Source organism: Bombina bombina, chromosome 2 (assembly GCF_027579735.1).
Source record: "Bombina bombina isolate aBomBom1 chromosome 2, aBomBom1.pri, whole genome shotgun sequence".
In the NCBI taxonomy this organism is placed as follows: domain Eukaryota; kingdom Metazoa; phylum Chordata; class Amphibia; order Anura; family Bombinatoridae; genus Bombina; species Bombina bombina.
In genome coordinates this window covers 1,328,596,386-1,328,622,830 of record NC_069500.1, presented here as the reverse complement: position 1 = coordinate 1,328,622,830, position 26,445 = coordinate 1,328,596,386, and the positions used below count along the sequence as shown (strand labels likewise).

At 41.7% G+C, this 26,445-nt stretch overlaps 1 protein-coding gene across 2 annotated transcripts in view; it reads left to right on the top strand.

The window, feature by feature from the left end:
* The window catches only part of GRK4 (G protein-coupled receptor kinase 4), a 592,539-nt gene that overhangs the window by 526,587 nt on the left and 39,507 nt on the right, over positions 1-26,445 (top strand). For both annotated transcript variants that reach the window (XM_053704194.1, XM_053704195.1), the window contains exons 9-13: positions 4,856-5,046; positions 5,802-5,839; positions 5,925-6,014; positions 8,062-8,270; positions 20,740-20,877. In XM_053704194.1, the coding sequence (XP_053560169.1) occupies positions 4,856-5,046; positions 5,802-5,839; positions 5,925-6,014; positions 8,062-8,270; positions 20,740-20,877 (666 nt within the window). The remainder of the gene's footprint in view (positions 1-4,855; positions 5,047-5,801; positions 5,840-5,924; positions 6,015-8,061; positions 8,271-20,739; positions 20,878-26,445) is intronic.

Below are 26,445 nucleotides of genomic sequence, written 5' to 3'. Positions count from 1 at the left end.
CAGCTACTCTGGACGACCTTACGAACAGGCTTAGAGTCCTTAAACTAGCTAATTCTTTCATTTCGGAGGCCGTAGTACATCTTACTAAACTTACGGCGAAAAATTCAGGATTCGCCATTCAGGCACGCAGGGCGCTGTGGCTAAAATCCTGGTCAGCTGATGTTACTTCTAAGTCTAAATTGCTTAATATACCTTTCAAAGGGCAGACCTTATTCGGGCCCGGGTTGAAAGAGATTATCGCTGACATTACAGGAGGTAAAGGCCATGCCCTGCCTCAGGACAAAGCCAAGACTAGACAGTCTAATTTTCGTTCCTTTCGTAATTTCAAAGCAGGAGCAGCATCAACTTCCTCTGCACCAAAACAGGAAGGAGCTGTTGCTCGCTACAGACAAGGCTGGAAACCTAACCAGTCCTGGAACAAGGGCAAGCAGACTAGGAAACCTGCTGCTGCCCCTAAAACAGCATGAATTGAGGGCCCCCGATCCGGGATCGGATCTAGTGGGGGGCAGACTTTCTCTCTTCGCCCAGGCTTGGGCAAGAGATGTTCAGGATCCCTGGGCGCTAGAGATAATATCTCAGGGATACCTACTGGACTTCAAATACTCTCCTCCAAGAGAGAGATTTCATCTGTCAAGATTGTCAACAATCCAGACAAAGAAAGAGGCGTTTCTACGCTGCGTACAAGAGCTCTTGTTAATGGGAGTAATCCATCCAGTTCCACGATCAGAACAGGGACAGGGGTTTTACTCAAATCTGTTTGTGGTTCCCAAAAAAGAGGGAACTTTCAGACCAATCCTGGACTTAAAGATCCTAAACAAATTCCTAAGAGTTCCATCGTTCAAGATGGAGACTATTCGGACAATTTTACCTATGATCCAAGAGGGTCAGTACATGACCACTGTAGATTTAAAACATGCTTACCTTCACATACCGATTCACAAAGATCATTATCGGTACCTAAGGTTTGCCTTCCTAGACAGGCATTACCAGTTTGTGGCTCTTCCATTCGGATTGGCTACAGCTCCAAGAATCTTCACAAAGGTTCTGGGTGCTCTTCTGGCGGTTCTAAGACCGCGGGGAATCTCGGTAGCTCCTTACCTAGACGACATTCTGATACAAGCTTCAAGCTTTCAAACTGCCAAGTCTCATACAGAGTTAGTGCTGGCATTTCTAAGGTCACATGGATGGAAGGTGAACGAAAAGAAAAGTTCACTCGTTCCACTCACAAGAGTTCCCTTCCTGGGGACTCTTATAGATTCTGTAGAAATGAAGATTTACCTGACAGAGGACAGGCTAACAAGACTTCAAAGTGCTTGCCGCACCCTTCATTCCATTCAACACCCGTCAGTGGCTCAATGCATGGAGGTAATCGGCTTAATGGTAGCGGCAATGGACATAGTACCCTTTGCACGCTTACACCTCAGACCACTGCAACTGTGCATGCTAAGTCAGTGGAATGGGGATTACTCAGACTTATCCCCTTCTCTGAATCTGGATCAAGAGACCAGAAATTCTCTTCTATGGTGGCTTTCTCGGCCACATCTGTCCAGGGGGATGCCATTCAGCAGACCAGACTGGACAATTGTAACAACAGACGCCAGCCTTCTAGGTTGGGGTGCCGTCTGGAATTCTCTGAAGGCTCAGGGACAATGGAGTCAGGAGGAGAGTCTCCTGCCAATAAACATTCTGGAATTGAGAGCAGTTCTCAATGCCCTCCTGGCTTGGCCCCAGTTGACAACTCGGGGGTTCATCAGGTTTCAGTCGGACAACATCACGACTGTAGCTTACATCAACCATCAGGGAGGGACAAGAAGCTCCCTAGCTATGATGGAAGTATCAAAGATAATTCGCTGGGCAGAGTCTCACTCTTGCCACCTGTCAGCAATCCACATCCCGGGAGTGGAGAGCTGGGAGGCGGATTTCTTAAGTCGTCAGACTTTTCATCCGGGGGAGTGGGAACTTCATCCGGAGGTCTTTGCCAAAATACTTCGACGTTGGGGCAAACCAGAGATAGATCTCATGGCGTCTCGACAGAACGCCAAGCTTCCTCGTTACGGGTCCAGATCCAGGGATCCATGAGCAGTCCTGATAGATGCTCTGACAGCACCTTGGGACTTCAGGATGGCTTACGTGTTTCCACCCTTCCCGTTGCTTCCTCGATTGATTGCCAGAATCAAACAAGAGAGAGCATCAGTGATTCTAATAGCACCTGCGTGGCCACGCAGGACTTGGTATGCAGACCTGGTGGACATGTCATCCTGTCCACCTTGGTCTCTACCTCTGAAACAGGACCTTCTGATACAGGGTCCCTTCAAACATCAAAATCTAACTTCTCTGAAGCTGACTGCTTGGAAATTGAACGCTTGATTTTATCAAGACGTGGGTTTTCTGAGTCAGTTATTGATACCTTAATACAGGCTAGGAAACCTGTTACCAGAAAGATTTACCATAAGATATGGCGTAAATACCTATATTGGTGTGAATCCAAAGGTTACTCTTGGAGTAAGGTTAGGATTCCTAGAATATTGTCTTTTCTACAAGAAGGTTTAGAAAAGGGTTTATCTGCTAGTTCATTAAAGGGACAGATCTCAGCTCTGTCCATTCTGTTACACAAACGTCTGTCAGAAGTTCCTGACGTCCAGGCTTTTTGTCAGGCTTTGGCCAGGATTAAGCCTGTGTTTAAAACTGTTGCTCCACCATGGAGTTTAAACCTTGTTCTTAATGTTTTACAGGGCGTTCCGTTTGAACCCCTTCATTCCATTGATATAAAGTTGTTATCTTGGAAAGTTCTATTTTTAATGGCTATTTCCTCGGCTCGAAGAGTCTCTGAATTATCAGCCTTACATTGTGATTCTCCTTATTTGATTTTTCATTCGGATAAGGTTGTCCTGCGTACTAAACCTGGGTTCTTACCTAAGGTAGTTACTAACAGGAATATCAATCAAGAGATTGTTGTTCCTTCTTTATGCCCAAATCCTTCTTCAAAGAAGGAACGTCTACTGCACAACCTGGATGTAGTCCGTGCTCTAAAATTTTACTTACAGGCAACTAAGGAATTTCGACAAACGTCTTCTCTGTTTGTCATTTACTCTGGGCAGAGGAGAGGTCAAAAAGCTTCTGCTACCTCTCTTTCTTTTTGGCTTCGTAGCATAATTCGTTTAGCTTATGAGACTGCTGGACAGCAGCCTCCTGAAAGAATTACAGCTCATTCTACTAGAGCTGTGGCTTCCACTTGGGCCTTCAAGAATGAGGCCTCTGTTGAACAGATTTGCAAGGCTGCAACTTGGTCTTCGCTTCATACTTTTTCCAAATTTTACAAATTTGACACTTTTGCTTCATCGGAGGCTATTTTTGGGAGAAAGGTTCTTCAGGCAGTGTCTGTATAAAGAGCCTGCCTATCCCTCCCGTCATCCGTGTACTTTTGCTTTGGTATTGGTATCCCAGAAGTAATGATGACCCGTGGACTGATCACACTTAACAGAAGAAAACATAATTTATGCTTACCTGATAAATTCCTTTCTTCTGTAGTGTGATCAGTCCACGGCCCGCCCTGTTTTTAAGGCAGGTAAATATTTTTTAATTTATACTCCAGTCACCACTTCACCCTTGGCTTTTCCTTTCTCGTTGGTCCTTGGTCGAATGACTGGGAGTGACGTAGAGGGGAGGAGCTATATACAGCTCTGCTGGGTGAATCCTCTTGCACTTCCTGTTGGGGAGGAGTAATATCCCAGAAGTAATGATGACCCGTGGACTGATCACACTACAGAAGAAAGGAATTTATCAGGTAAGCATAAATTATGTTTCTCATTGAGATCCATAAGTGGTCTCCTATTTTCAGTTACCTTCTTTTGTTTTAATATTTTCTTTTTCTTCTGGAGGTCCAACAGTAGCCTATTGCGTAATTTAGAAGGTTTCTAGGTGATTGACATCCTACCTATATGAGGTTTACATGACACATTTATATTAGCTCTATGTTTCTTCTTTGTTTATTTTATTGTTTGTACCTTCTGTGAAACTGAAATTGTATCTCATGTGTCAGGTGAATCTACTCTTTGTTTATGATGTTGTATGCCTTCAAATGAACCTCAAATAAAATAGTTTTAAAAAAAAGCGCTAAACTCACCTTGTCTGTGCCGCGGCAGCGCTAAAGTCAGAGCCTCCGGCCACCCACGGCACAGCGCTCTTCTTGACACGCACCAATAACCGTGCGTGTCAACGGACATTGTTCTGTATGTTAGCACATCGATTGATTTAGAGGTGCAAACGTCACCTTATTAGTAGAAGAGCGCTGTGCCGTGCGCAGCGACAGGGTTGGTTTAGCACCTTTTTTTAAATAAATTATTATTTTTAGTGATGGTAAATCTTACCATTTGTTAAACGCTTGGATTTACCATCACTTTAAAGTCTGTTTCATTGTTGTAATAAAAAAAGCACTAAGCAGTTGCTTAAACTTAATAGAAATCATTGCAATATGTATTATTCATTTATTTAAATGGATTTTACCTTTTATTTATTTTTTTACACTACATTTGTGCTTCCTATCACAGCCCTACAAGGAAAAGGCGGCTTTTGCAGGAAGGTTTATCTTAGACTGAGATATTAGGATCGCCTAACGAGGCTACAGTGTTTCTTTTTTGTTTTATATTTACTTTAACATATTTATTTTTACCAAAGGAGCACTGTTTAATATTCCCTTAAATTGGGTAAAGAGACACATAAATAAAGAATAATTGTAATCTTATTTGATATAGGTGCATCATATTTTCTGTTGTCTTTAGCTTTGACACTGATTTTGCAATTTTCTGTTTGGGGATTAATCTCTAAATACTTTTATTGTATCCATTTGTGTTTTTAGGTTAGTTTAGCGTACACGTATGAAACAAAGGATGCTCTGTGCTTAGTATTAACCATTATGAACGGTGGGGATCTAAAGTTTCACATATACAACATGGGAAACCCCGGTTTTGACGAGCAGCGAGCAGTGTTCTACGCTGCAGAACTTAGCTGTGGGCTGGAAGATTTGCAGAGGGAGAGAATTGTTTACAGGTGAGCATACAGCACAGTGCGCTACTTTTAGTCTTTGTTTTTTGTTTTAAAAGTATATTCTATTCATTATGGTGGTTGCACTTTAAGGGACAGTCAAGTCAAAATTAATGATTCAGATAGGGCATGCAATTTTAAACAACTTTCTTATTTGCTTTGTTCTCTTGGTATTCATGGTTGAAAGCTAAACTCATTTAGGGTCAAATTAATTTCTAAGCTGTTGAAGGCCGCCTCTTATCCCAGTGCATTTTGACCGTTTTTCAAAGACACTGCTAGTTCATGTGTGCAATCTAGATACCATTCAGTTATTTATAAGTCAGCACTGATTTACTAAAATACAAGTCTGTCAAAAGAGCTGAGATAAGAGGCAATTCTTCAGAGGCTTAGATACAAGGTAATCACAAAGGTAAAAAGTGTATTAATATAACAGCGTTGGTCATGCAAAACTGGGGAATGGGTAATAAAGGGATATCTATCTTTTTAAACAATACAATTCTTTAAGTACACTATCCCTTTAAATAATTGTGAAATATAGATTGCATAAAAAATCACCTGTGCTCTTTTTGTAATTTAATTCAGTGGATGAATGACAGTGTACTCATGGATAAAAAATGATAAGAGTTCTCCCAATCTGGTTTTTTACTCTTACCTAAAGATAGATCCATTTTCTTTTTCACCCATTAAAATACTCATGTGACTGTTTCTATGTATCCAGGCAATTTCTCTTTTCTTTTACACTTAATTTGTATTTATTTCAGAGATTTGAAGCCTGAAAATATCCTACTGGATGATCGTGGTAGGTAAACATTATCTAATTTAACAAAATGATCTGCATTGACTTGTTCTGTACCAGAGTTCATGTGATTTTGCTTATCAAACAGGACACATCAGGATATCGGATCTTGGTTTAGCTGTGCAAATACCTGAAGGAGAGTCTATTCGAGGACGAGTAGGGACAGTAGGTTATATGGGTAGGTCTTTTTATACAAATACACTGATATATAGAATTTATATATTTTTATACATGTATATATGTTTATAAAACTAAATTTATGATTGTGCAGTATGTGTACATAGTTTATTAAACATTATCAGTAACTATGCACAGATGTTTTGTTTATAAAAATGCATTTTTAAGCAACTTTCTAATTTACTCCTATTATCAATTTTTCTTCTTTCTTTTGCTATCTTTATTTAAAAAGCAGTAATGTAAAGTTTAGGAGCCGGCCTATTTTTGGTTCAGGACCTGGGTTACACTTGCTTATTGGTGGCTAAATGTAGCCACCAATAAGTGAGCGCTATCCAGGGTGCTGAACCTAAAATAGGCCGGCTCCTGGTCACTCTACTGTAAAGCCCAGATCAGTTGAGTGTTGCAGTGATAGTTGTCCTTCTGCACCTTTCTCCAATCCTCCTCTATGATCTCTGGAGTGACCATCGGGTTCTTGGTCAGTTTGTCCGGACGGCCAGCTTTAGGTAATCCTTCCATTTAAGAATTATGGAGTTCACTGTGCTCTTGGAAACCTTTAATGCAGTTACTGAAGCCTTCCCCAGATCTGTGCCTCTACACAATCCTGTCAATGTGATTTTTCTTTTTTTCTTTTTAATAAATTTGCAAAGTTATCAGAAATCTGTTTTTTGCTTTGTCATTATTGGGGTATGGATTGTAGATTGATGTGAACATAAAGCTTTCTGGTTGCACTGTAGTTAAAGGGACAGTAAAGTAGAAATTAAACATTCATGATTCAGATAGAGCATGCTATTTTTAACAGTATACTTCCATTATCTAATTTGCTGCATTCTCTTACCTAGGTATACATAAGCATAGCTAGGTAGTCTCAGGAGCAGCAATGCACTAGTGGGTGCTAGCTGCTGATTGGTAGCTGTACATATATGTGTGTCTCTATATTCTTTTTGTATGCAAATTGATCTTGGGTCTCCCTAACAGTAAAAGGGGAAACCAGGCATGGACTCCTTGCACACATACCCTAGAGATATGCAACTGCACCTCACTGACGTGGCCGGAACGTACGTATGGGGTTTGTTGTTTTCTTTTGTTTAGAGGAGAATTGCCTGGTATTTTGGGGCTGGATTGTTATTGGGCAGGATCATACTGATATGCTACTGGATATTTCTTCTTTGTGAGAGGCATAGTTTGCTAAAAGAGACTACACCCTGAGTGGTACTGTTCTTATAAACAAGCAAGGGCATTTGTCTAGCTTTTGTTCTGTCTCAGTTGAGTGCGTGCCTCTCTATATTCTTTTCATAGATCCCTCTTGTCATTGACTCACCACATGTTCAGCTAGCTCCCAGTAGTGCATTATTGCTACTTCAACAAAGGATACAAAGGGAACGAAGGTTATTTAATAATACAAGTAAATTGGAAAGTGTATTAAAACTGCATACTCTATCTGAGTTATGAAATAAATATTTTGGGTTTCATGACCTTTTAAGTGATTGTAAAGTTTAATAAATAAGTGCCCGGTAATCTTAAAAACAGAGACTTTTTTTTTTTCATTAAACTTTACAAAGACTTTTATTTGTTAAAATACTTACCTTTGCGTTATGGTAAACATAACGACGATCCTCCGCCTGCAGCTCCTGCTTTCATAAGAATATCAATGATGATCCGGCTTCCTCCAATCATTGCGTGCCCCACGAGCTGGACGCCAAATGAGGGCGCACACATTAATTGGAGGAATCCGGATTTGTCATTGATCTGCTAAAGAAAGCAGGAGCTGCGGGTAAAGGATCGGCGTTATGTTTACCATAACACAAAGGTAAGTATTTTAACAAATAAAAGTCTTTTTGTAAAGTTTAATGAAAAAAAGTGTCTCTGTTTTTAAGATTATTTTTAGATACCGGGCACTTAGTTATTAAACTTAACAAACACTTTAACCTCACATGTGGTCTTATGTGATGTTCCTATGCAAGATACAACTTGTGATTGCTACATCAATATGCCGGTGCCAACTGGAAAATTAAAATAAATAAATTAAACAGAGGTTTTTTTTTCCGTAGCACCAGAAGTTATCAACAACGAAAGTTACACATTCAGCCCTGATTGGTGGGGACTTGGCTGTCTAATCTATGAGATGATTCAGGGTCAGTCGCCATTTAGGAAACGGAAAGAAAAAGTGAAAAGGGAGGAAGTAGACCGACGGGTTAAGGAAGATGAGGAGGAATATTCTGAGAAATTTTCAGAGGATGCCAAGGCAATCTGCAGGATGGTGAGTTTTTAAATGAAGATTTGGAAAATGTATTATAGAGTTTGTCAGGTTTGATCCTTTATTCCTCATTATTCTTTGGCTGAACCATGTGAGCAAAATGTTCTTTTAGATCTGTTATGTTTCTACTGGAAATTACTTACAAGAACCAAAGTTGTAGTTAGTGTCCCTTAGGTAAGACCACACATATGAACTGCATGGTCCACTTATTTAGCTTTTTCCCTTTATTTGCTATTACAGAAAACACTGTGTTTTATTCTAAATATGTCTAAAACCAATTATTTCACTTCCCTTATTGTAGTTTCCTTTGTCGCAGGCTGATATGTATATATGCTTTTGGAACTAGCACTTTCTTACATTGCAGCTGATCTTTTAACCATACTAAAGGCTTAGGCTGTGTTCTTATATTCATCTGTTTAACCTTTTCTTGCTGAAATAATACTGGATTATCCTTCCATATGTTTGTATGTAGACCTAGAATTTTGTACATAAGACACACAGAAGTGTTACTGAGACTTTATATGATATTACATAAAGTGACATTAAACACTAAATACATTTTATATGTGTGGTATTGAGGTTATGCCCCGCCTCTCTCTAGTCTTGGTTGCTGCCGTGTTGAAATTTAGCTGTTACTGCATAATTAGGTTCCAAAATGTCAGCACTTCTAATTAGAGGTGCATAAAATGTATTTGTTTAATGTCCCTTTAAGAATGAAAAACATGGGGACATTACAACCAGTTACATGGTGAACGGTAGCAAGTGTTTATCTTCTCTTATTGTGGATGACAAATAATAATTAATATTTTCAACAAAATAGAGAAAAATGAGGGGCAGTGCAAGGCTGCTTTGCGTAGAATTATTATATTACGTAAAGCTAATATGGTACACAATACAAGACATACTATGGTAATACTGTTTCCGGGTTTCACTCAGTAGTCCATCTATTATAAGAAGGCTCTAAAAAATTCTGTCCTGCTTATTTATTATCCTTTAGTAGCCAAGTAATTGAAATAACAGTAGCAATGAAAACCATAAAGTAGCTTTATATAAACCAGACTAGTGGGTAAGCTAGACCCGAATATACTCATTTCTTTAACAGAGCCTTCTTTTGTTAGTAATGCCCAAAGAGCTTTATTTGCCGTGCGGCATCTTTAGTACCCACTATTTTTGGTTCCTTTCTTCCTACCTGAAACAAAGCCAGTAGTATTCAGCATCACAGAGCGAATGTGTCGCATTTGCTTCTGAGCAACTTCCACACCTTTACTGCATTGTGGTTTGGCCTGTGATGGTCCTTAGTATGCAGAAGTCTAGATTGTATGTGCCTACACCAACAAATAAATAATGTTTCTCTAGCTGTTTGTGTGAGCGCTTTGTAAAAGTGAGCGTAAGCACGGGTAAGTATATGCTTGCTACAATAGTCCAATGCACATCTGGGTATTCTTGTGACTATGGGGCCGAATTATCAAGCTCCGAATGAAAACAAAAGTTATGAAGCAGTGGTCTAGAGACCGCTGCTCCATAACTTGTCCGCCTGCTCTGAGGCCACGGACAGAAATCAACCCGATCAAATGCGATCAGGTTGATTGACACCCCCTGCTAGCGGATTATTGGCCGTGAATCTGCAGGGGGCAGTATTGCACAAGCAGTTCTGGTGAACTGCTTGTGCAATGATAAATGCTGACAGCATATGCTGTCGGCATTTATCGATGTGCAGCGGACATGATACGCTACATTGTATCATGTCCGCTCGCATTTTAATAAATATGCTCCTATGTGTGGATGTCTGCACATGTGCAACCTTCACTGGTGCATTGATCCCATAAAAAGCATACAAATGGCATACTTTTGGATAAATATTAATTTCTCCAACATAGGTGTGTCCGGTCCACGGCGTCATCCTTACTTGTGGGATATTCTCCTCCCCAACAGGAAATGGCAAAGAGCCCAGCAAAGCTGGTCACATGATCCCTCCTAGGCTCCGCCTACCCCAGTCATTCTCTTTGCCGTTGTACAGGCAACATCTCCACGGAGATGGCTTAGAGTTTTTTAGTGTTTAACTGTAGTTTTTATTATTCAATCAAGAGTTTGTTATTTTAAAATAGTGCTGGTATGTACTATTTACTCAGAAACAGAAAAGAGATGAAGATTTCTGTTTGTATGAGGAAAATGATTTTAGCAACCGTTACTAAAATCCATGGCTGTTCCACACAGGACTGTTGAGAGGAATTAACTTCAGTTGGGGGAACAGTGAGCAGTCTCTTGCTGCTTGAGGTATGACACATTCTAACAAGACGATGTAATGCTGGAAGCTGTCATTTTCCCTATGGGATCCGGTAAGCCATGTTTATTAAGATTGTAAATAAGGGCTTCACAAGGGCTTATTAAGACTGTAGACTTTTTCTGGGCTAAATCGATTCATTATTAACACATATTTAGCCTTGAGGAATCATTTAATCTGGGTATTTTGATAAGTTTATATCGGCAGGCACTTTTTTAGACACCTTTCTCTTTAGGGGCTTTCACAAATCATAGGCAGAGCCTCATTTTCGCGCCGGTGTTGCGCACTTGTTTTTGAGAGGCATGACATGCAGTCGCATGTGTGAGGAGCTCTGATACATAGAAAAGACTTTCTGAAGGCGTCATTTGGTATCGTATTCCCCTTTGGGCTTGGTTGGGTCTCAGCAAAGCAGACACCAGGGACTGTAAAGGGGTTAAAGTTAAAAACGGCTCCGGTTCCGTTATTTTAAGGGTTAAAGCTTCCAAATTTGGGGTGCAATACTTTTAAGGCTTTAAGACACTGTGGTGAAATTTTGGTGAATTTTGAGCAATTCCTTCATATTTTTTCGCAATTGCAGTAATAAAGTGTGTTCAGTTTAAAATTTAAAGTGACAGTAACGGTTTTATTTTAAAACGTTTTTTGTACTTTGTTATCAAGTTTATGCCTGTTTAACATGTCTGAACTACCAGATAGACTGTGTTCTGAATGTGGGGAAGCCAGAGTTCCTTCTCATTTAAATAAATGTGATTTATGTGACAATGACAATGATGCCCAAGATGATTCCTCAAGTGAGGGGAGTAAGCATGGTACTGCATCATTCCCTCCTTCGTCTACATGAGTCTTGCCCACTCAGGAGGCCCCTAGTACATCTAGCGCGCCAATACTCCTTACTATGCAACAATTAACGGCTGTAATGGATAATTCTGTCAAAAACATTTTAGCCAAAATGCACACTTATCAGCGTAAGCGCGACTGCTCTGTTTTAGATACTGAAGAGCATGACGACGCTGATAATAATGGTTCTGAAGGGCCCCTAAACCAGTCTGATGGGGCCAGGGAGGTTTTGTCTGAGGGAGAAATTACTGATTCAGGGAACATTTCTCAACAAGCTGAACCTGATGTGATTACGTTTAAATTTAAGTTGGAACATCTCCGCATTCTGCTTAAGGAGGTATTATCCACTCTGGATGATTGTGACAAGTTGGTCATCCCAGAGAAACTATGTAAAATGGACAAGTTCCTAGAGGTCCCGGGGCTCCCAGAAGCTTTTCCTATACCCAAGCGGGTGGCGGACATTGTAAATAAAGAATGGGAAAGGCCCGGTATTCCTTTCGTCCCTCCCCCCATATTTAAAAAATTGTTTCCTATGGTCGACCCCAGAAAGGACTTATGGCAGACAGTCCCCAAGGTCGAGGGAGCGGTTTCCACTTTAAACAAACGCACCACTATACCCATAGAAGATAGTTGTGCTTTCAAAGATCCTATGGATAAAAAATTAGAAGGTTTACTTAAAAAGATGTTTGTTCAGCAGGGTTACCTTCTACAACCAATTTCATGCATTGTCCCTGTCACTACAGCCGCGTGTTTCTGGTTCGATGAGCTGGTAAAGGCGGTCGATAGTGATTCTCCTCCTTATGAGGAGATTATGGACAGAATCAATGCTCTCAAATTGGCTAATTCTTTCACCCTAGATGCCACTTTGCAATTGGCTAGGTTAGCGGCTAAGAATTCTGGGTTTGCTATTGTGGCGCGCAGAGCGCTTTGGTTGAAATCTTGGTCAGCTGATGCGTCTTCCAAGAACAAGCTACTTAACATTCCTTTCAAGGGGAAAACGCTGTTTGGCCCTGACTTGAAAGAGATTATCTCTGATATCACTGGGGGTAAGGGCCATGCCCTTCCTCAGGATCGGCCTTTCAAGGCCAAAAATAAACCTAATTTTCGTCCCTTTCGTAGAAACGGACCAGCCCAAAGTGCTACGTCCTCTAAGCAAGAGGGTAATACTTCTCAAGCCAAGCCAGCTTGGAGACCAATGCAAGGCTGGAACAAGGGAAAGCAGGCCAAGAAACCTGCCACTGCTACCAAGACAGCATGAAATGTTGGCCCCCGATCCGGGACCGGATCTGGTGGGGGGCAGACTCTCTCTCTTCGCTCGGGCTTGGGCAAGAGATGTTCTGGATCCTTGGGCGCTAGAAATAGTCTCCCAAGGTTATCTTCTGGAATTCAAGGGGCTTCCCCCAAGGGGGAGGTTCCACAGGTCTCAGTTGTCTTCAGACCACATAAAAAGACAGGCATTCTTACGTTGTGTAGAAGACCTGTTAAAAATGGGAGTGATTCATCCTGTTCCATTAGGAGAACAAGGGATGGGGTTCTACTCCAATCTGTTCATAGTTCCCAAAAAAGAGGGAACGTTCAGACCAATCTTAGATCTCAAGATCTTAAACAAGTTTCTCAAGGTTCCATCGTTCAAAATGGAAACCATTCGAACAATTCTTCCTTCCATCCAGGAAGGTCAATTCATGACCACGGTGGATTTAAAGGATGCGTATCTACATATTCCTATCCACAAGGAACATCATCGGTTCCTAAGGTTCGCATTCCTGGACAAGCATTACCAGTTCGTGGCGCTTCCTTTCGGATTAGCCACTGCTCCAAGGATTTTCACCAAGGTACTAGGGTCCCTTCTAGCTGTGCTAAGACCAAGGGGCATTGCTGTAGTACCTTACTTGGACGACATTCTGATTCAAGCGTCGTCCCTTCCTCAAGCAAAGGCTCACACGGACATTGTCCTGGCCTTTCTCAGATCTCACGGATGGAAAGTGAACGTGGAAAAGAGTTCTCTATCTCCGTCAACAAGGGTTCCCTTCTTGGGGACAATAATAGACTCCTTAGAAATGAGGATTTTTCTGACAGAGGCCAGAAAAACAAAACTTCTAGACTCTTGTCGGATACTTCATTCCGTTCCTCTTCCTTCCATAGCGCAGTGCATGGAAGTGATAGGTTTGATGGTAGCGGCAATGGACATAGTTCCTTTTGCGCGCATTCATCTAAGACCATTACAACTGTGCATGCTCAGTCAGTGGAATGGGGACTATACAAACTTGTCTCCGAGGATACAAGTAAATCAGAGGACCAGAGACTCACTCCGTTGGTGGCTGTCCCTGGACAACCTGTCACAAGGGATGACCTTCCGCAGACCAGAGTGGGTCATTGTCACGACCGACGCCAGTCTGATGGGCTGGGGCGCGGTCTGGGGATCCCTGAAAGCTCAGGGTCTTTGGTCTCGGGAAGAATCTCTTCTACCGATAAATATTCTGGAACTGAGAGCGATATTCAATGCTCTCAAGGCTTGGCCTCAGCTAGCGAGGGCCAAGTTCATACGGTTTCAATCAGACAACATGACAACTGTTGCGTACATCAACCATCAGGGGGGAACAAGGAGTTCCCTGGCGATGGAAGAAGTGACCAAAATCATTCTATGGGCGGAGTCTCACTCCTGCCACCTGTCTGCTATCCACATCCCAGGAGTGGAAAATTGGGAAGCGGATTTTCTGAGTCGTCAGACATTGCATCCGGGGGAGTGGGAACTCCATCCGGAAATCTTTGCCCAAGTCACTCAACTGTGGGGCATTCCAGACATGGATCTGATGGCCTCTCGTCAGAACTTCAAAGTTCCTTGCTACGGGTCCAGATCCAGGGATCCCAAGGCGGCTCTAGTGGATGCACTAGTAGCACCTTGGACCTTCAAACTAGCTTATGTATTCCCGCCGTTTCCTCTCATCCCCAGGCTGGTAGCCAGGATCAATCAGGAAAGGGCGTCGGTGATCTTGATAGCTCCTGCGTGGCCACGCAGGACTTGGTATGCAGATCTGGTGAATATGTCATCGGCTCCACCATGGAAGCTACCTTTGAGACGAGACCTTCTTGTTCAAGGTCCGTTCGAACATCCGAATCTGGTCTCACTCCAGCTGACTGCTTGGAGATTGAACGCTTGATCTTATCGAAGCGAGGGTTCTCAGATTCTGTTATCGATACTCTTGTTCAGGCCAGAAAGCCTGTAACTAGAAAGATTTACCACAAAATTTGGAAAAAATATATCTGTTGGTGTGAATCTAAAGGATTCCCTTGGGACAAGGTTAAGATTCCTAAGATTCTATCCTTCCTTCAAGAAGGATTGGAAAAAGGATTATCTGCAAGTTCCCTGAAGGGACAGATTTCTGCCTTGTCTGTGTTACTTCACAAAAAGCTGGCAGCTGTGCCAGATGTTCAAGCCTTTGTTCAGGCTCTGGTTAGAATCAAGCCTGTTTACAAACCTTTGACTCCTCCTTGGAGTCTCAACTTAGTTCTTTCAGTTCTTCAGGGGGTTCCGTTTGAACCCTTACATTCCGTTGATATTAAGTTATTATCTTGGAAAGTTTTGTTTTTGGTTGCAATTTCTTCTGCTAGAAGAGTTTCAGAATTATCTGCTCTGCAGTGTTCTCCTCCTTATCTGGTGTTCCATGCAGATAAGGTGGTTTTACGTACTAAACCTGGTTTTCTTCCAAAAGTTGTTTCTAACAAAAACATTAACCAGGAGATTATCGTACCTTCTCTGTGTCCGAAACCAGTTTCGAAGAAGGAACGTTTGTTGCACAATTTGGATGTTGTTCGCGCTCTAAAATTCTATTTAGATGCTACAAAGGATTTTAGACAAACATCTTCCTTGTTTGTTGTTTATTCCGGTAAAAGGAGAGGTCAAAAAGCAACTTCTACCTCTCTCTCTTTTTGGATTAAAAGCATCATCAGATTGGCTTACGAGACTGCCGGACGGCAGCCTCCCGAAAGAATCACAGCTCATTCCACTAGGGCTGTGGCTTCCACATGGGCCTTCAAGAACGAGGCTTCTGTTGATCAGATATGTAGGGCAGCGACTTGGTCTTCACTGCACACTTTTACCAAATTTTACAAGTTTGATACTTTTGCTTCTTCTGAGGCTATTTTTGGGAGAAAGGTTTTGCAAGCCGTGGTGCCTTCCATCTAGGTGACCTGATTTGCTCCCTCCCATCATCCGTGTCCTAAAGCTTTGGTATTGGTTCCCACAAGTAAGGATGACGCCGTGGACCGGACACACCAATGTTGGAGAAAACAGAATTTATGTTTACCTGATAAATTACTTTCTCCAACGGTGTGTCCGGTCCACGGCCCGCCCTGGTTTTTTTAATCAGGTCTGATAATTTATTTTCTTTAACTACAGTCACCACGGTTTCATATGGTTTCTCCTATGCAAATATTCCTCCTTAACGTCGGTCGAATGACTGGGGTAGGCGGAGCCTAGGAGGGATCATGTGACCAGCTTTGCTGGGCTCTTTGCCATTTCCTGTTGGGGAGGAGAATATCCCACAAGTAAGGATGACGCCGTGGACCGGACACACCGTTGGAGAAAGTAATTTATCAGGTAAACATAAATTCTGTTTTTAATCAAACCTTTTCAACGTCACAATAGAGTGTGGACATGAAGGGGTTAAATGCACACAGCTCTGGTTACCTTAACCTTGTAACTCTACTAAAGGACGTTAAAAGGGACACCACATTAACCCCCAAATCCGGTCCACACTGCTCTAATTAACCATTTCTGCCACCACCAAAGCTTCTAAATTAAAGGAGCGTTTTGGGACCCCCAAAAACTAACACAATTTAACAATTAGGTAACGTGCCTTTAACCTTGTCTCAACATAAGTGTTAATTCAGATATTAGAGCCCAAAGACAAAATGTTTTTTTCTATGTGTTTAATACCAAAAATATCAATACAGGTTACACAGTGTGAAATTATAAAGACTATAAAAATAACATACAGTTGCAAAGTTGAAAAGAAAATGAAAGAAAATGGGACATAAAAATAATAGAATTGCAATATCCAACTTATTACCAAGTTCCTCTAGATATGTGAAGAACTGCTGTGTGATGTTAGTGGCTTGGGTCTCATGGCAATTCTACCCCAGCCTTTCTGTTACATCAAGTTTAAAACTCAGTTTCTTTGTCTTGTCAAACACACCACCCTTGTTATAATTTATGACGAGTTCAGCCAATGCAACACGTCTTAGCTCCCAGTATCAGTCTCCAAGTGAGGGGGGTGGTCTTGAAACTTCTTAAATTCCTACACAGTTACACAAAGAACACTCCACCTCAGACCTGTGACAGGCTAAGGGGGGGGGGGGGGGTCTCGGCTTACAGCTTTTCTGAAAACAGATTTCACACAAAGAAAAAGCAATTCACATTAACCCTTTCCAGGCTGAGACCACAATACCACCATACCACCACTGCGGGTTAGCCAATCCAGGTATCAACTACTCCACATGATTGTATCATGACACCACCGATTGTAAAGTAAGGTTGACACTTGCTGCTATTTGCCATGTGAGTGGTTCATTGTGATATGTTTGTGGCTTCATTATAGAACTTGTATTTTTTGCATATATTCTCTTAAGTATTATGGTTTTTCAGAGAGATCCTCACTAACATCTGCCTGCTCCTGTTTTCCCTAGCGTAATGTTTAAAGACAATCTTGTTTCTTCTCCTCTCTAAGGGCCTGATATTCAAATCTAGCCGGCATGAAGAGAAATTGCTTAAAAACCTTTGTAATTTTTTTTTAGACCTAGTTTTGCAATGTAGGAGTCTTCACTGATACAGACAGAGCGCACTGGTCCAAGCTACTTCCGATCCTCTTAGCCCCAACAGCAGAAATGAATCGCTAGTAAAGGTTATCCACAGACCTCCCACTGTCACGGAGAGCCGTAGCAGTGGCGGAATCAAGCCACAGAAGCCTTGATGCAACAGGGAAATAAGCAGACACTACACAGGGGAACTGTAAAAATTGTAAAACATCCAGGTTTGTTTATACACTTAAAAAAACAACAAACGCTAAGAGCACATACAAGCCAAAAAGTGAGACAGACAGTAGGCACAACAACTGACGCGTTTTGCGCCCCCTAGTGGCGCTTATTCATAGACATAACAGATGCATTGAACAAATCCTCTTTAAAGAGCCAACCTGCATGTGGTAGGCTAATATACGGCCAAGGTGCACAGGTAATTAAACCATATAGGTAAATAAATTGCAGGTGTGCTCTCCAACTATAGGCAAACAAGTGTACAAAAATATTAAAAGAAACAGATCCACATAATTTCAAGTCACACTATTTTGACATATAACACGTAGGAAAATTTGACATCCTCATCAGAATTTACTAAAATCGTTGCTGGAAAATAGACACTATCTGAAAATTAGCAAAGATAAATTGAAATTACCTACTCCTGAAAGTGTAATAGACCAAATACAAACAATAAACATTTATTCTGAATGCAATAATTTGCTCTTATAGCAGGTATAAATAACACTAAGGTTAGTATTGATATATGATCACCAATAACCAACCATATCACTCAGATAGTATGTAAATAATGGATAACCTAGGTTTTTATAAATAGGGAAAATGACATCACTAAATTAGAAAATAATATATAAATATCAAAACATTTTATTTATAAAGGAGGCAAAGAAAAAACTAATAAAGTTAGTTATCAATAAAGTAGTCACATTCCCTATTCATACCCATAGGAAGACATGTTTTTAATTTTAACATCCGGAACAGTTCTTTTTTCTTTAAGATCTCAAATCTATTCCCCCCTCTAGTAGGGATAGTCGCTATATCAATGATTTGAATTGTCATATCTACTATATTGGTAAAGTGGTACCCATTGAAATGATTAACCACCGCAGAATCTTTGTTGTGATTTTTTACATCTCTGGTATGTTCCCCAAACCCTTTCCTAATCTCTCTGGACGTTTGTCCTGTATATTGGCATTGGCATAGGTTACAGGTTAAAAGGTAAATTACAAATGTACCACAATTTGCATAGAAATTAATCTCATTGTTGCCTAGTGAAACTGCTAACAAAGTTGTTACCCAAAGATACATGGGGATACATATGGCAATTTCGTTTCCCACATCTGAAGTTACCCTTTTTGCTTAACCAATTTTGTTTTGGAACCTTATCACATACTACCATACTTGAGGAAAGACTTTGGGCAAGTGTTTTAAACTTCTTTGGAACGAATTTGACATTTTTTACATATGGTTTTAGAATGTCATCTCCTAAGAGAATGTGAAGATGTTTCTTGAGAATCTTTGTGATTGTATTATACTGCTGAGAGTATTCAGTTCTAAATACTATAGAGTCTTTAAATGTGGAATTTTGATTAGTGCTGACGTGCATTTGGCTTTTACTTTGACTCCTAGCATACATTTTTATTTCATTTCAACATTTTTCTAAAGGGCCTTTTTTATAGCCTCTGCATATTAGCCTGTCTTTTAATTCTACTGACTGGGTATCCTATACTTTATCTGACTTTGTATTTCAACTCAGCCTGATGAATTGGCCTCTTGATATAGCCTTGATAAGATGGCCAGGATGTTGAGAAGTAGCGTGAAGTATAGTGTTACCCGCCGTAGGCTTGCAAAATGTTTTAGTAATAATTTCATTGTTGCAAATCTGAATAGTAAAATCAAGATAGTTAACCTCATATCGACTATATGAACCGGTAAACTGAAGATGAAGTGCATTTTTATTTCCTTAAGACATGAAGTTGTTAAGGGTTTCTTTACAATGACCAACAGGTCATCGATGGAGCGAACATATAAAAGAATGTCCTCAAGCCAAGGATTTTGAACACTGTACATGTGTATATGTTCCCACCAGGACACATACAAATTAGCAAATGTGGGGGCAAATTTTGCCCCCATAGCTGTACCACAGATTCGGTTAAAATAAATACCAATATCAAATAATAAATAATTTTGAGAGAGTAAGAATCTCAAGACATCTCCTATATAGTGCTTGATTGTAGTTTCCAAGCTCATTTGTCTTTCCAAGAAGAACTCGACAGCCTGGATGCCAAGATTCTGTGGGATACACGTATACAGAGAACATACATCAATCACAACCCAGGAAACACTATTGTCCCATACTACAGAATCTAGGGATTGTAATACATGGGCACTATCCCTAAGGTATGACAATTGTTTTCTCGCTAAGGGTTGGAGTATGCCATCTAACCATGCCCCCAAAGGCTCAAACAGAGAGCACACCCACAAGACTATAGGTCTTCCCGGGGATGTAGGCAGTTCTTGTGAACCTTGGGGGCATTGTAAAAATGGGTACAAATGGATTTTTGGGGACCAAATTATCAATATCGTTTCCCATGAATACTCCGTTACTCCCTCATAGACTAACTGCTCTAGGTCACGTTTGTATTTATTATGCGGGCTACAGGGCAATCTTTGATATACATTTGTATCAGACAACTGTCTGTGTGCCTCTTGGAAGTAAAATTCTTTATCAAGTACCACTATCACCTGCTATTTATTTACCTATATGGTTTAATTACCTGTGCACCTTGACCGTATGTTAGCCTATCACATGCAGGTTGGCTCTTTAAAGAGGGCCTGTTCAGTGTATCTGTTATGACTATGAATAAGTGCCACTAGGGGACGTGAAACGCGTTAGACATTGTGCCTACTGTCTGTCTGCCTCACTTTTTGGTTTGTATGTGCTCTTAGCGTTTGCTGGTTTTTTAAGTGTCTAAAAAAACCTGGATGTTTTACAATTTTTACAGTACCCCTGTGTAGTGCCTGTTTATTTCCCCGTTGTAATGTAGGAGTCTCCGTTTCACATAAAGAGCAATACATAGCTACATAAACATTTCTCAAGTTAAAATTTGGGTTTCTAAAAAATGTTTTAAGGTCCTCGCCTTATGGATGAGACTTCTTAGAATATCTCGCCTGAGCGGCGAGGTTTTGCATACCAGGTTAAATATGTTCTACCATGGCAGCTGAATTCAGCAAGCAGATGAGACTATAATAAGGTGAAGAGTCCAAACACTATTGGGAACAATACTATATAAAGACGATACTATATAAAAACCAGTACATTTTGAGTGTGAAGAAATTGAATTGCTGTAATTATTAATCATTTGCTTGTTTTTAGATTTTCAATTATTTTAGCTCTGTCCAATTAAAAAAAAGAAAATGGCATTGGTGATATTTTGTCTTCAAATGTAGATGTCTTATCTATGGTTTTAAACATGTTTATAACATTGTGTTAAATAATTTATTAAAGGATCTGTTTTCTGCTTAATGAGACCTGTTTCTTCTTAGTTACTCACTAAAGATCCAAAACAGAGGCTGGGCAGCAAAGGAGATGGTGCCAGTGGTGTGAAGCAGCACCCCATTTTTAAGAACATTAACTTCAAGCGCCTGGAAGCCTACATACTGGAACCACCATTTGTCCCTGATGTAAGAACTTAGATGAGCATGAAAGCTCAAGGTCACATTAAAGGTGTAGAAAGGACAAAAATTAATTGTGCATAGGTGCATCTCAGTTTGAAATACATTTTTGCAGTACACTTCCATTAGCAAAAATGCTTCTCATAAAAGTTATTACTGTTTTTCCTGAGCATACTCATATATCCTGTGAGGGCACCAGTATTCAAACACCACTGCTTTAAAAAAAAAAGTCAGCATTGGCTTGTATGACACAAATTACATCTTCAGAAACAATGCACACCACCGCCTCTGAGCATGCACTGTGTTTAAATACGGGTTCACGACCCTCAAATTATATGTTTGAATGCCGCAGGAAACCAGAAATAATATGAGGAGAGTCCACGGCATCATTCCTTACTGTTGGGAAATACTGAACCTGGCCACCAGGAGGAGGCAAAAACACCCCAGCCAAAGGCTCAAATACTCCCCCCACTTCCCTCATATCCCAGTCATTTTTTGCCTTTCTTCACAGAAGGTTGGCAGAGAAGTGTCAGAAGATACGGAGTAGTTCCTTATGAGGGATATCTGCCCTTCGAAATGGGATTGGAGTTTTAAGTAGTCTTGTCAGCCTCCCAGTGAGAGCATTGACGAATCTTAGAGTCTGGAGATGCAGGGAGAGTCTTTCTGCGAATCCGTCCAGCCTCGTATTAACAGCTCCTAAGCAATCAGTGTTGACGATTTTCACTGCGTGCTTCCATTACTCAAGTCCATGTCAGGAGCGATGCTACAAGACTGTCAAACTTGAGAGGCTGTGTTTCTGTTCCACGGCATAGATTCCGGTAAGATTGTTTAATTGTTTTGTACACATATGGTAACGCAAGAAGGCAGGGTCACAGTGTGGCTCCTTTTATCTGTATGGAATAAAGGGTTAATATCTCCGGAGGGGGATTATTGAACAGGGGGGTTTAATCACATAATTTATTTTATTATGATTATGCTGAGACATGTGTGAGATGAGGCTCAGGCAGATGTTGGAACGTACAGGTTTTCACTTTAGTTTTCTGTAAGCTGTGCAGGCTAAAAGGGCTTGGCGCTCTTTTTCCTATAGCAGGGGCGGTCCTGCATTGCGCACCACGTGACCGGGTGTGGTCACACTGTTTCCTCTTTCTTGACGGTTTATCTTGGAAGAAGCGGTTTCTCTGTTTTGGCCTGGGTCATAGGTGGTGAGTGCCCCGGCCATTGGGGGTATAAAGCTGGGGGTGTAAATCTCATTACTCAATAGTCTGCTTTATAAGCGCAAGCTATGGAGGATTCTGATGCGTTAGAGGGTACTCACTCTTTACCCAAGTCTAATACCTGTTTATATTGTGAGGAGGCCGTGGTATACCCGCCTGCTCAATTATGTTCCACATGCCTTGATAATGTAATCATGTCAAAGAAAGTTAATATGTTTAGTACCACTGAGCCGTCCACCTCTGAGGAGTCTCCGTCCCGCGAGGTGCGCACCCTACAGTCATCTCCTAATACACATGCAGCGTCCTGTAGCACTCCTAATCCTCTATCTTGAGGGGCCCTTTTACCGCCAGACTTTACTGAGCAGTTACAAACGGCAGTGTCTGCGGCCTTTAGTGCTTTACCTCGCAAGCGAAAGGTCAAATATTGCTATCCTTCCCAGGGTCATCTACTAGCTTATTGGATTTATCTGATACAAGATTATCCGCTGATGAAGACGCCTCCAATACTTCAGATGATGCTCTCTCTGGGTCGGAATCTGCTGCCTTTAAGCCTCCAGCTGCGGAGGAACCAGACTTTAGATTAAGGATTGAACATTTACGCTTTCTGCTAAAGGAAGTTTTGGCTACTTTAGAGTTCCCAGAACCTGAATTACTTGAGGGACCTTTGATTCCTAAATTAGATAGGGTCTGCAAAGACAGGGTTGTACCACAGACTTTCCCGGTTCCTGTAAATATGGCGAACATTTATTAAGAATGAATGGGAAAGAATTGGTTCTTCATTTTCCCCTTCTTCCTTTAAAAAATGATTCCCGTTTCTGTAATGTTCTTTCTTTGAATAACAAATAAAGTCTTTTGAAACTTTAAAAAAAAAAAAAAAAATGATTACTGGTTCCGGACTCTCAATTGGAGTTGTGCGGTTCCATCCCCAAGGTGGATGGCGCTATCTCCACGCTTGCTAAACGTACTACTATCCTGCTTGAGGATAGTTTGTCGTTTAAAGAGCCAGTGGATAAGAAGATAGAAACTCTGTTAAGAAAGTTGTTTCAACATACAGGATATTTGTTTCAACCGGCAGCGACTGTTGCTGCGGTTGCTGGAGCGGCTACCCACTGGTGCTACTCCTTATCTGAGTTGATTGGGGTGGAGAGTCCCCTCGACATAATCCAGTAAAGAATTAAGGCCTTAAAGGGACAGTATACACTCATTTTCATATAACTGCATGTAATAGACACTACTATAAAGAATAATATGCACAGATACTGATATAAAAATCCAGTATAAAACTGTTTAAAAACTTACTTAGAAGCTGTCAGTTTTGCTCTGTTGAAAAGGTAGCTGGAATGCCCACTGCAAGTGGCAAATAAGACACTCCCCCCCTCCCCCTTCTTTTGCATATGAAAAGACCCTTTACACAAACAGGAGCAAGCTGGAGTAGGTAGTCGAGCGTATTCACATAAAACTTTGGGGCTTGGTTAGGAGTCTGAAAATCAGAGCAATGTTATTTAAAAATAAGCAAAACTATACATTAATTTAAAAAAAAAACTTTATGGGCTATATAAATAGATTATCTACAAAACATTTATGCAAAGAAAAAATGAGTGTATAATGTCCCTTTAAGGGTGGCTAATTCTTTTATTTGTGATGCAAATATGCAGATTATTCGCCTGAATGCTAAGGCTTCAGGTTTTTCTGCTCAAGCCCGCAGAGCACTCTGGCTGAAGTCCTGGCCTGCGGACATGACTTTGAAGTCAAGACTTCTTTCCCTCCCATTTAAGGGAAAGATCCTATTTGGTCCAGGCCTGGACTCAATTATCTCCACAGTTACGGGAGGCAAAGGTGCCTTTTTACTGCAGGATAAAAAGAAAAAACCTAATGGACAAGGTCCTAATTTTCGTTCCTTTTGTTCGGATAAATCCCAACGTCAGCAGCCCTCCACAAAGCCAGAGCAATCCAAGGGGACTTGGAAGCCGGCTCAGTCCTGGAATAAGTCCTAACAAAACAAGAAGCCTGCTGAGACAAAGTCAGCATGAAGGGGCGGCCCCTGATCCGGCTATGGATCTGGTAGGGGGCAGACTATCGCTCTTTTCGGACGCTTGGTTTGGGGACGTGCAAGACCCGTGGGTCCTGGAGGTCATCTCTCACGGATACCGGATAGCTTTCAAGTCTCATCCACCCAGGGGCAGATTCCTCTTGTCAAACCTGTCTTTAAGGCCAGAAGAACGAGAAGCCTTTCTGGGGTGCGTGAGGGATCTCTCCTCCCTGGGAGTTATTGTACCGGTACTTCTTGCAGATATAGGTCTAGGATACTACTCAAACCTTTTTGTGGTCCCACAGAAGGAGGGAATTTTCCGCCCGATTCTGGACCTAAAGTGCTTAAACAAACTCCTAGCTGTCACCTCATTCAAGATGGAGACAATAAGGTCCATTCTTCCCTTAGTTCAGGAAGGACAGTTCATGACCACGATAGATCTGAAGGATGCTTACCTTCACGTTCCAATACACAAGGAACACTTCAAGTTCCTAAGGTTTGCGTTCCTGGACCAGCACTTCCTGTTTATTGCACTTCCGCTTGGTCTACTGCTCCAAGAGTTTTTACAAAGGTTCTAGGGGCTCTGCTTGCAGTGGCCAGAATCAGAGGTATAGCAGTAGTGCCATACTTGGACGAAAGCTCTTCTATTTCTTCTTCGATCTCATGGATGGAAGATAAACTTAGAGAAGAGTTCTCTTGTTCCCAGTACCAGGGTGGAATTCCTGGGTACTATAATAGACTCCATATCCATGAGGCTATTCCTTACAGATCAGAGACGTTACAAGTTAACTTCAGCTTGTCTTGCCCTCCAGACCTCCTTAAGGCCCTCTGTGGCTTGGTGTATGGAGGTGATTGTTCTCATGGTGTCCAGCATGGACATCATTCCTTTTGCCAGATTCCATCTCAGACCTCTTCAGCTGTGCATGCTGAGACAGTGGAACGGCGATTATTCAGATCTGTCTCAACAGATTTCTCTGGACAACCGGTCGAGAGAATCGCTCTCTTGGTTGCTCTGTCCAGATCACCTGTCCCAAGGGATCATCCTTTTTGAGACCATCCTGGGAGATTGTGACTACGGACGCAAGTCTATCAGGATGGGGAGCTGTTTGAGGTGCCAGGCAGGCACAGGGCCTGTGTACTCGAGAGGAATCTCTCCTCCCTATCAACATTTTGGATCTTTGAGCGATCTTCAATGCTCTGAAGGCTTTGCCTCTTCTGGGTTCGTCCCAATTTATCAGATTCCAATTAGACAACATAACCTCGGTGGCTTACATCAACCATCAGGAGGAGAACGAGGAGCTCCCTAGCAATTAGGGAAGTATCTCGGATTCTGGAATGGGCGGAGGCCCACAACTGCTCGCTGTCAGCGATCCACATTCTGGGTGTGGACAACTAAGAAGCGGATTTCCTCAGCAGACAATCCTTTCATCCGGGGGAATGGTCTCTCCATCTCGAGGTGTTTGCGGAGATTTGCAAGACAGATGGGGGATGCCGGAGATGGAACTCATGGCGTCATGGCTTAATTCCAAGCTGCCCAGATATGGGTCGTGGTCAGTGTTCCCTCTAAGGCCAGTTTTATGAGTGGCCCAGCAGTGAAACAGTTAATTAGAGCAATTAGAAAACACCAATGCAGACTGCAAGGTGTGGTTACCTTATTAACTGTTTCAATGCTGGGTCACTCACAAAAGTGGCCTTAGAGGGAACATTAGTCGTGGTCCAGGGATCCTCAGGCAGAGCTATTAGGTGCATTAGCAGTGTCTTGGAGGTTCAACCTAATTTACATTTTTCCACCGTTACCACTTCTCCCTCATGTAGTAGCCCGCATCAAGCAGGAGCAAGCATCCGTGATACTGATTGCTCCATCGTTGCCGCGAAGGATGTGTTTCACGGACCTGGTGGGGATGTCCTCATCTCCTCCATGGAGGTTACCTTGTTGCAGGGATCTGCTGGAACAGGATCCCTTTGTTCATCAAAATCTAGATTCTCTGAGGCTGACTGCGTGGAGATTGAACGCTCAGTCTTATCCAAGAGAGGTTTCTCTGAGAGGGTTATTGACACTCTCATTTAGGCTCGTAAGCCTGTTACTCGTCGCATCTACCATAAGGTGTGGAGAGCTTACTTGTTTTGGTGTGAAGAGCATTGTATCGCCTGGCTTTAAGGTCAAGGCTGCCAGGATTCTTTCCTTTCTCCAGGAGGGTCTGTAGAATGGCCTTTCTGCCATTTCCCTGAGAGGACAGATTTCAGCCCTTTTTTATTTGCTGCACAAGAGACTCGCTGAGCTCCCTGGCGTTCAATCCTTCATTAAGGCTCCTCCTTGGAGTTTGAATCTTGTTC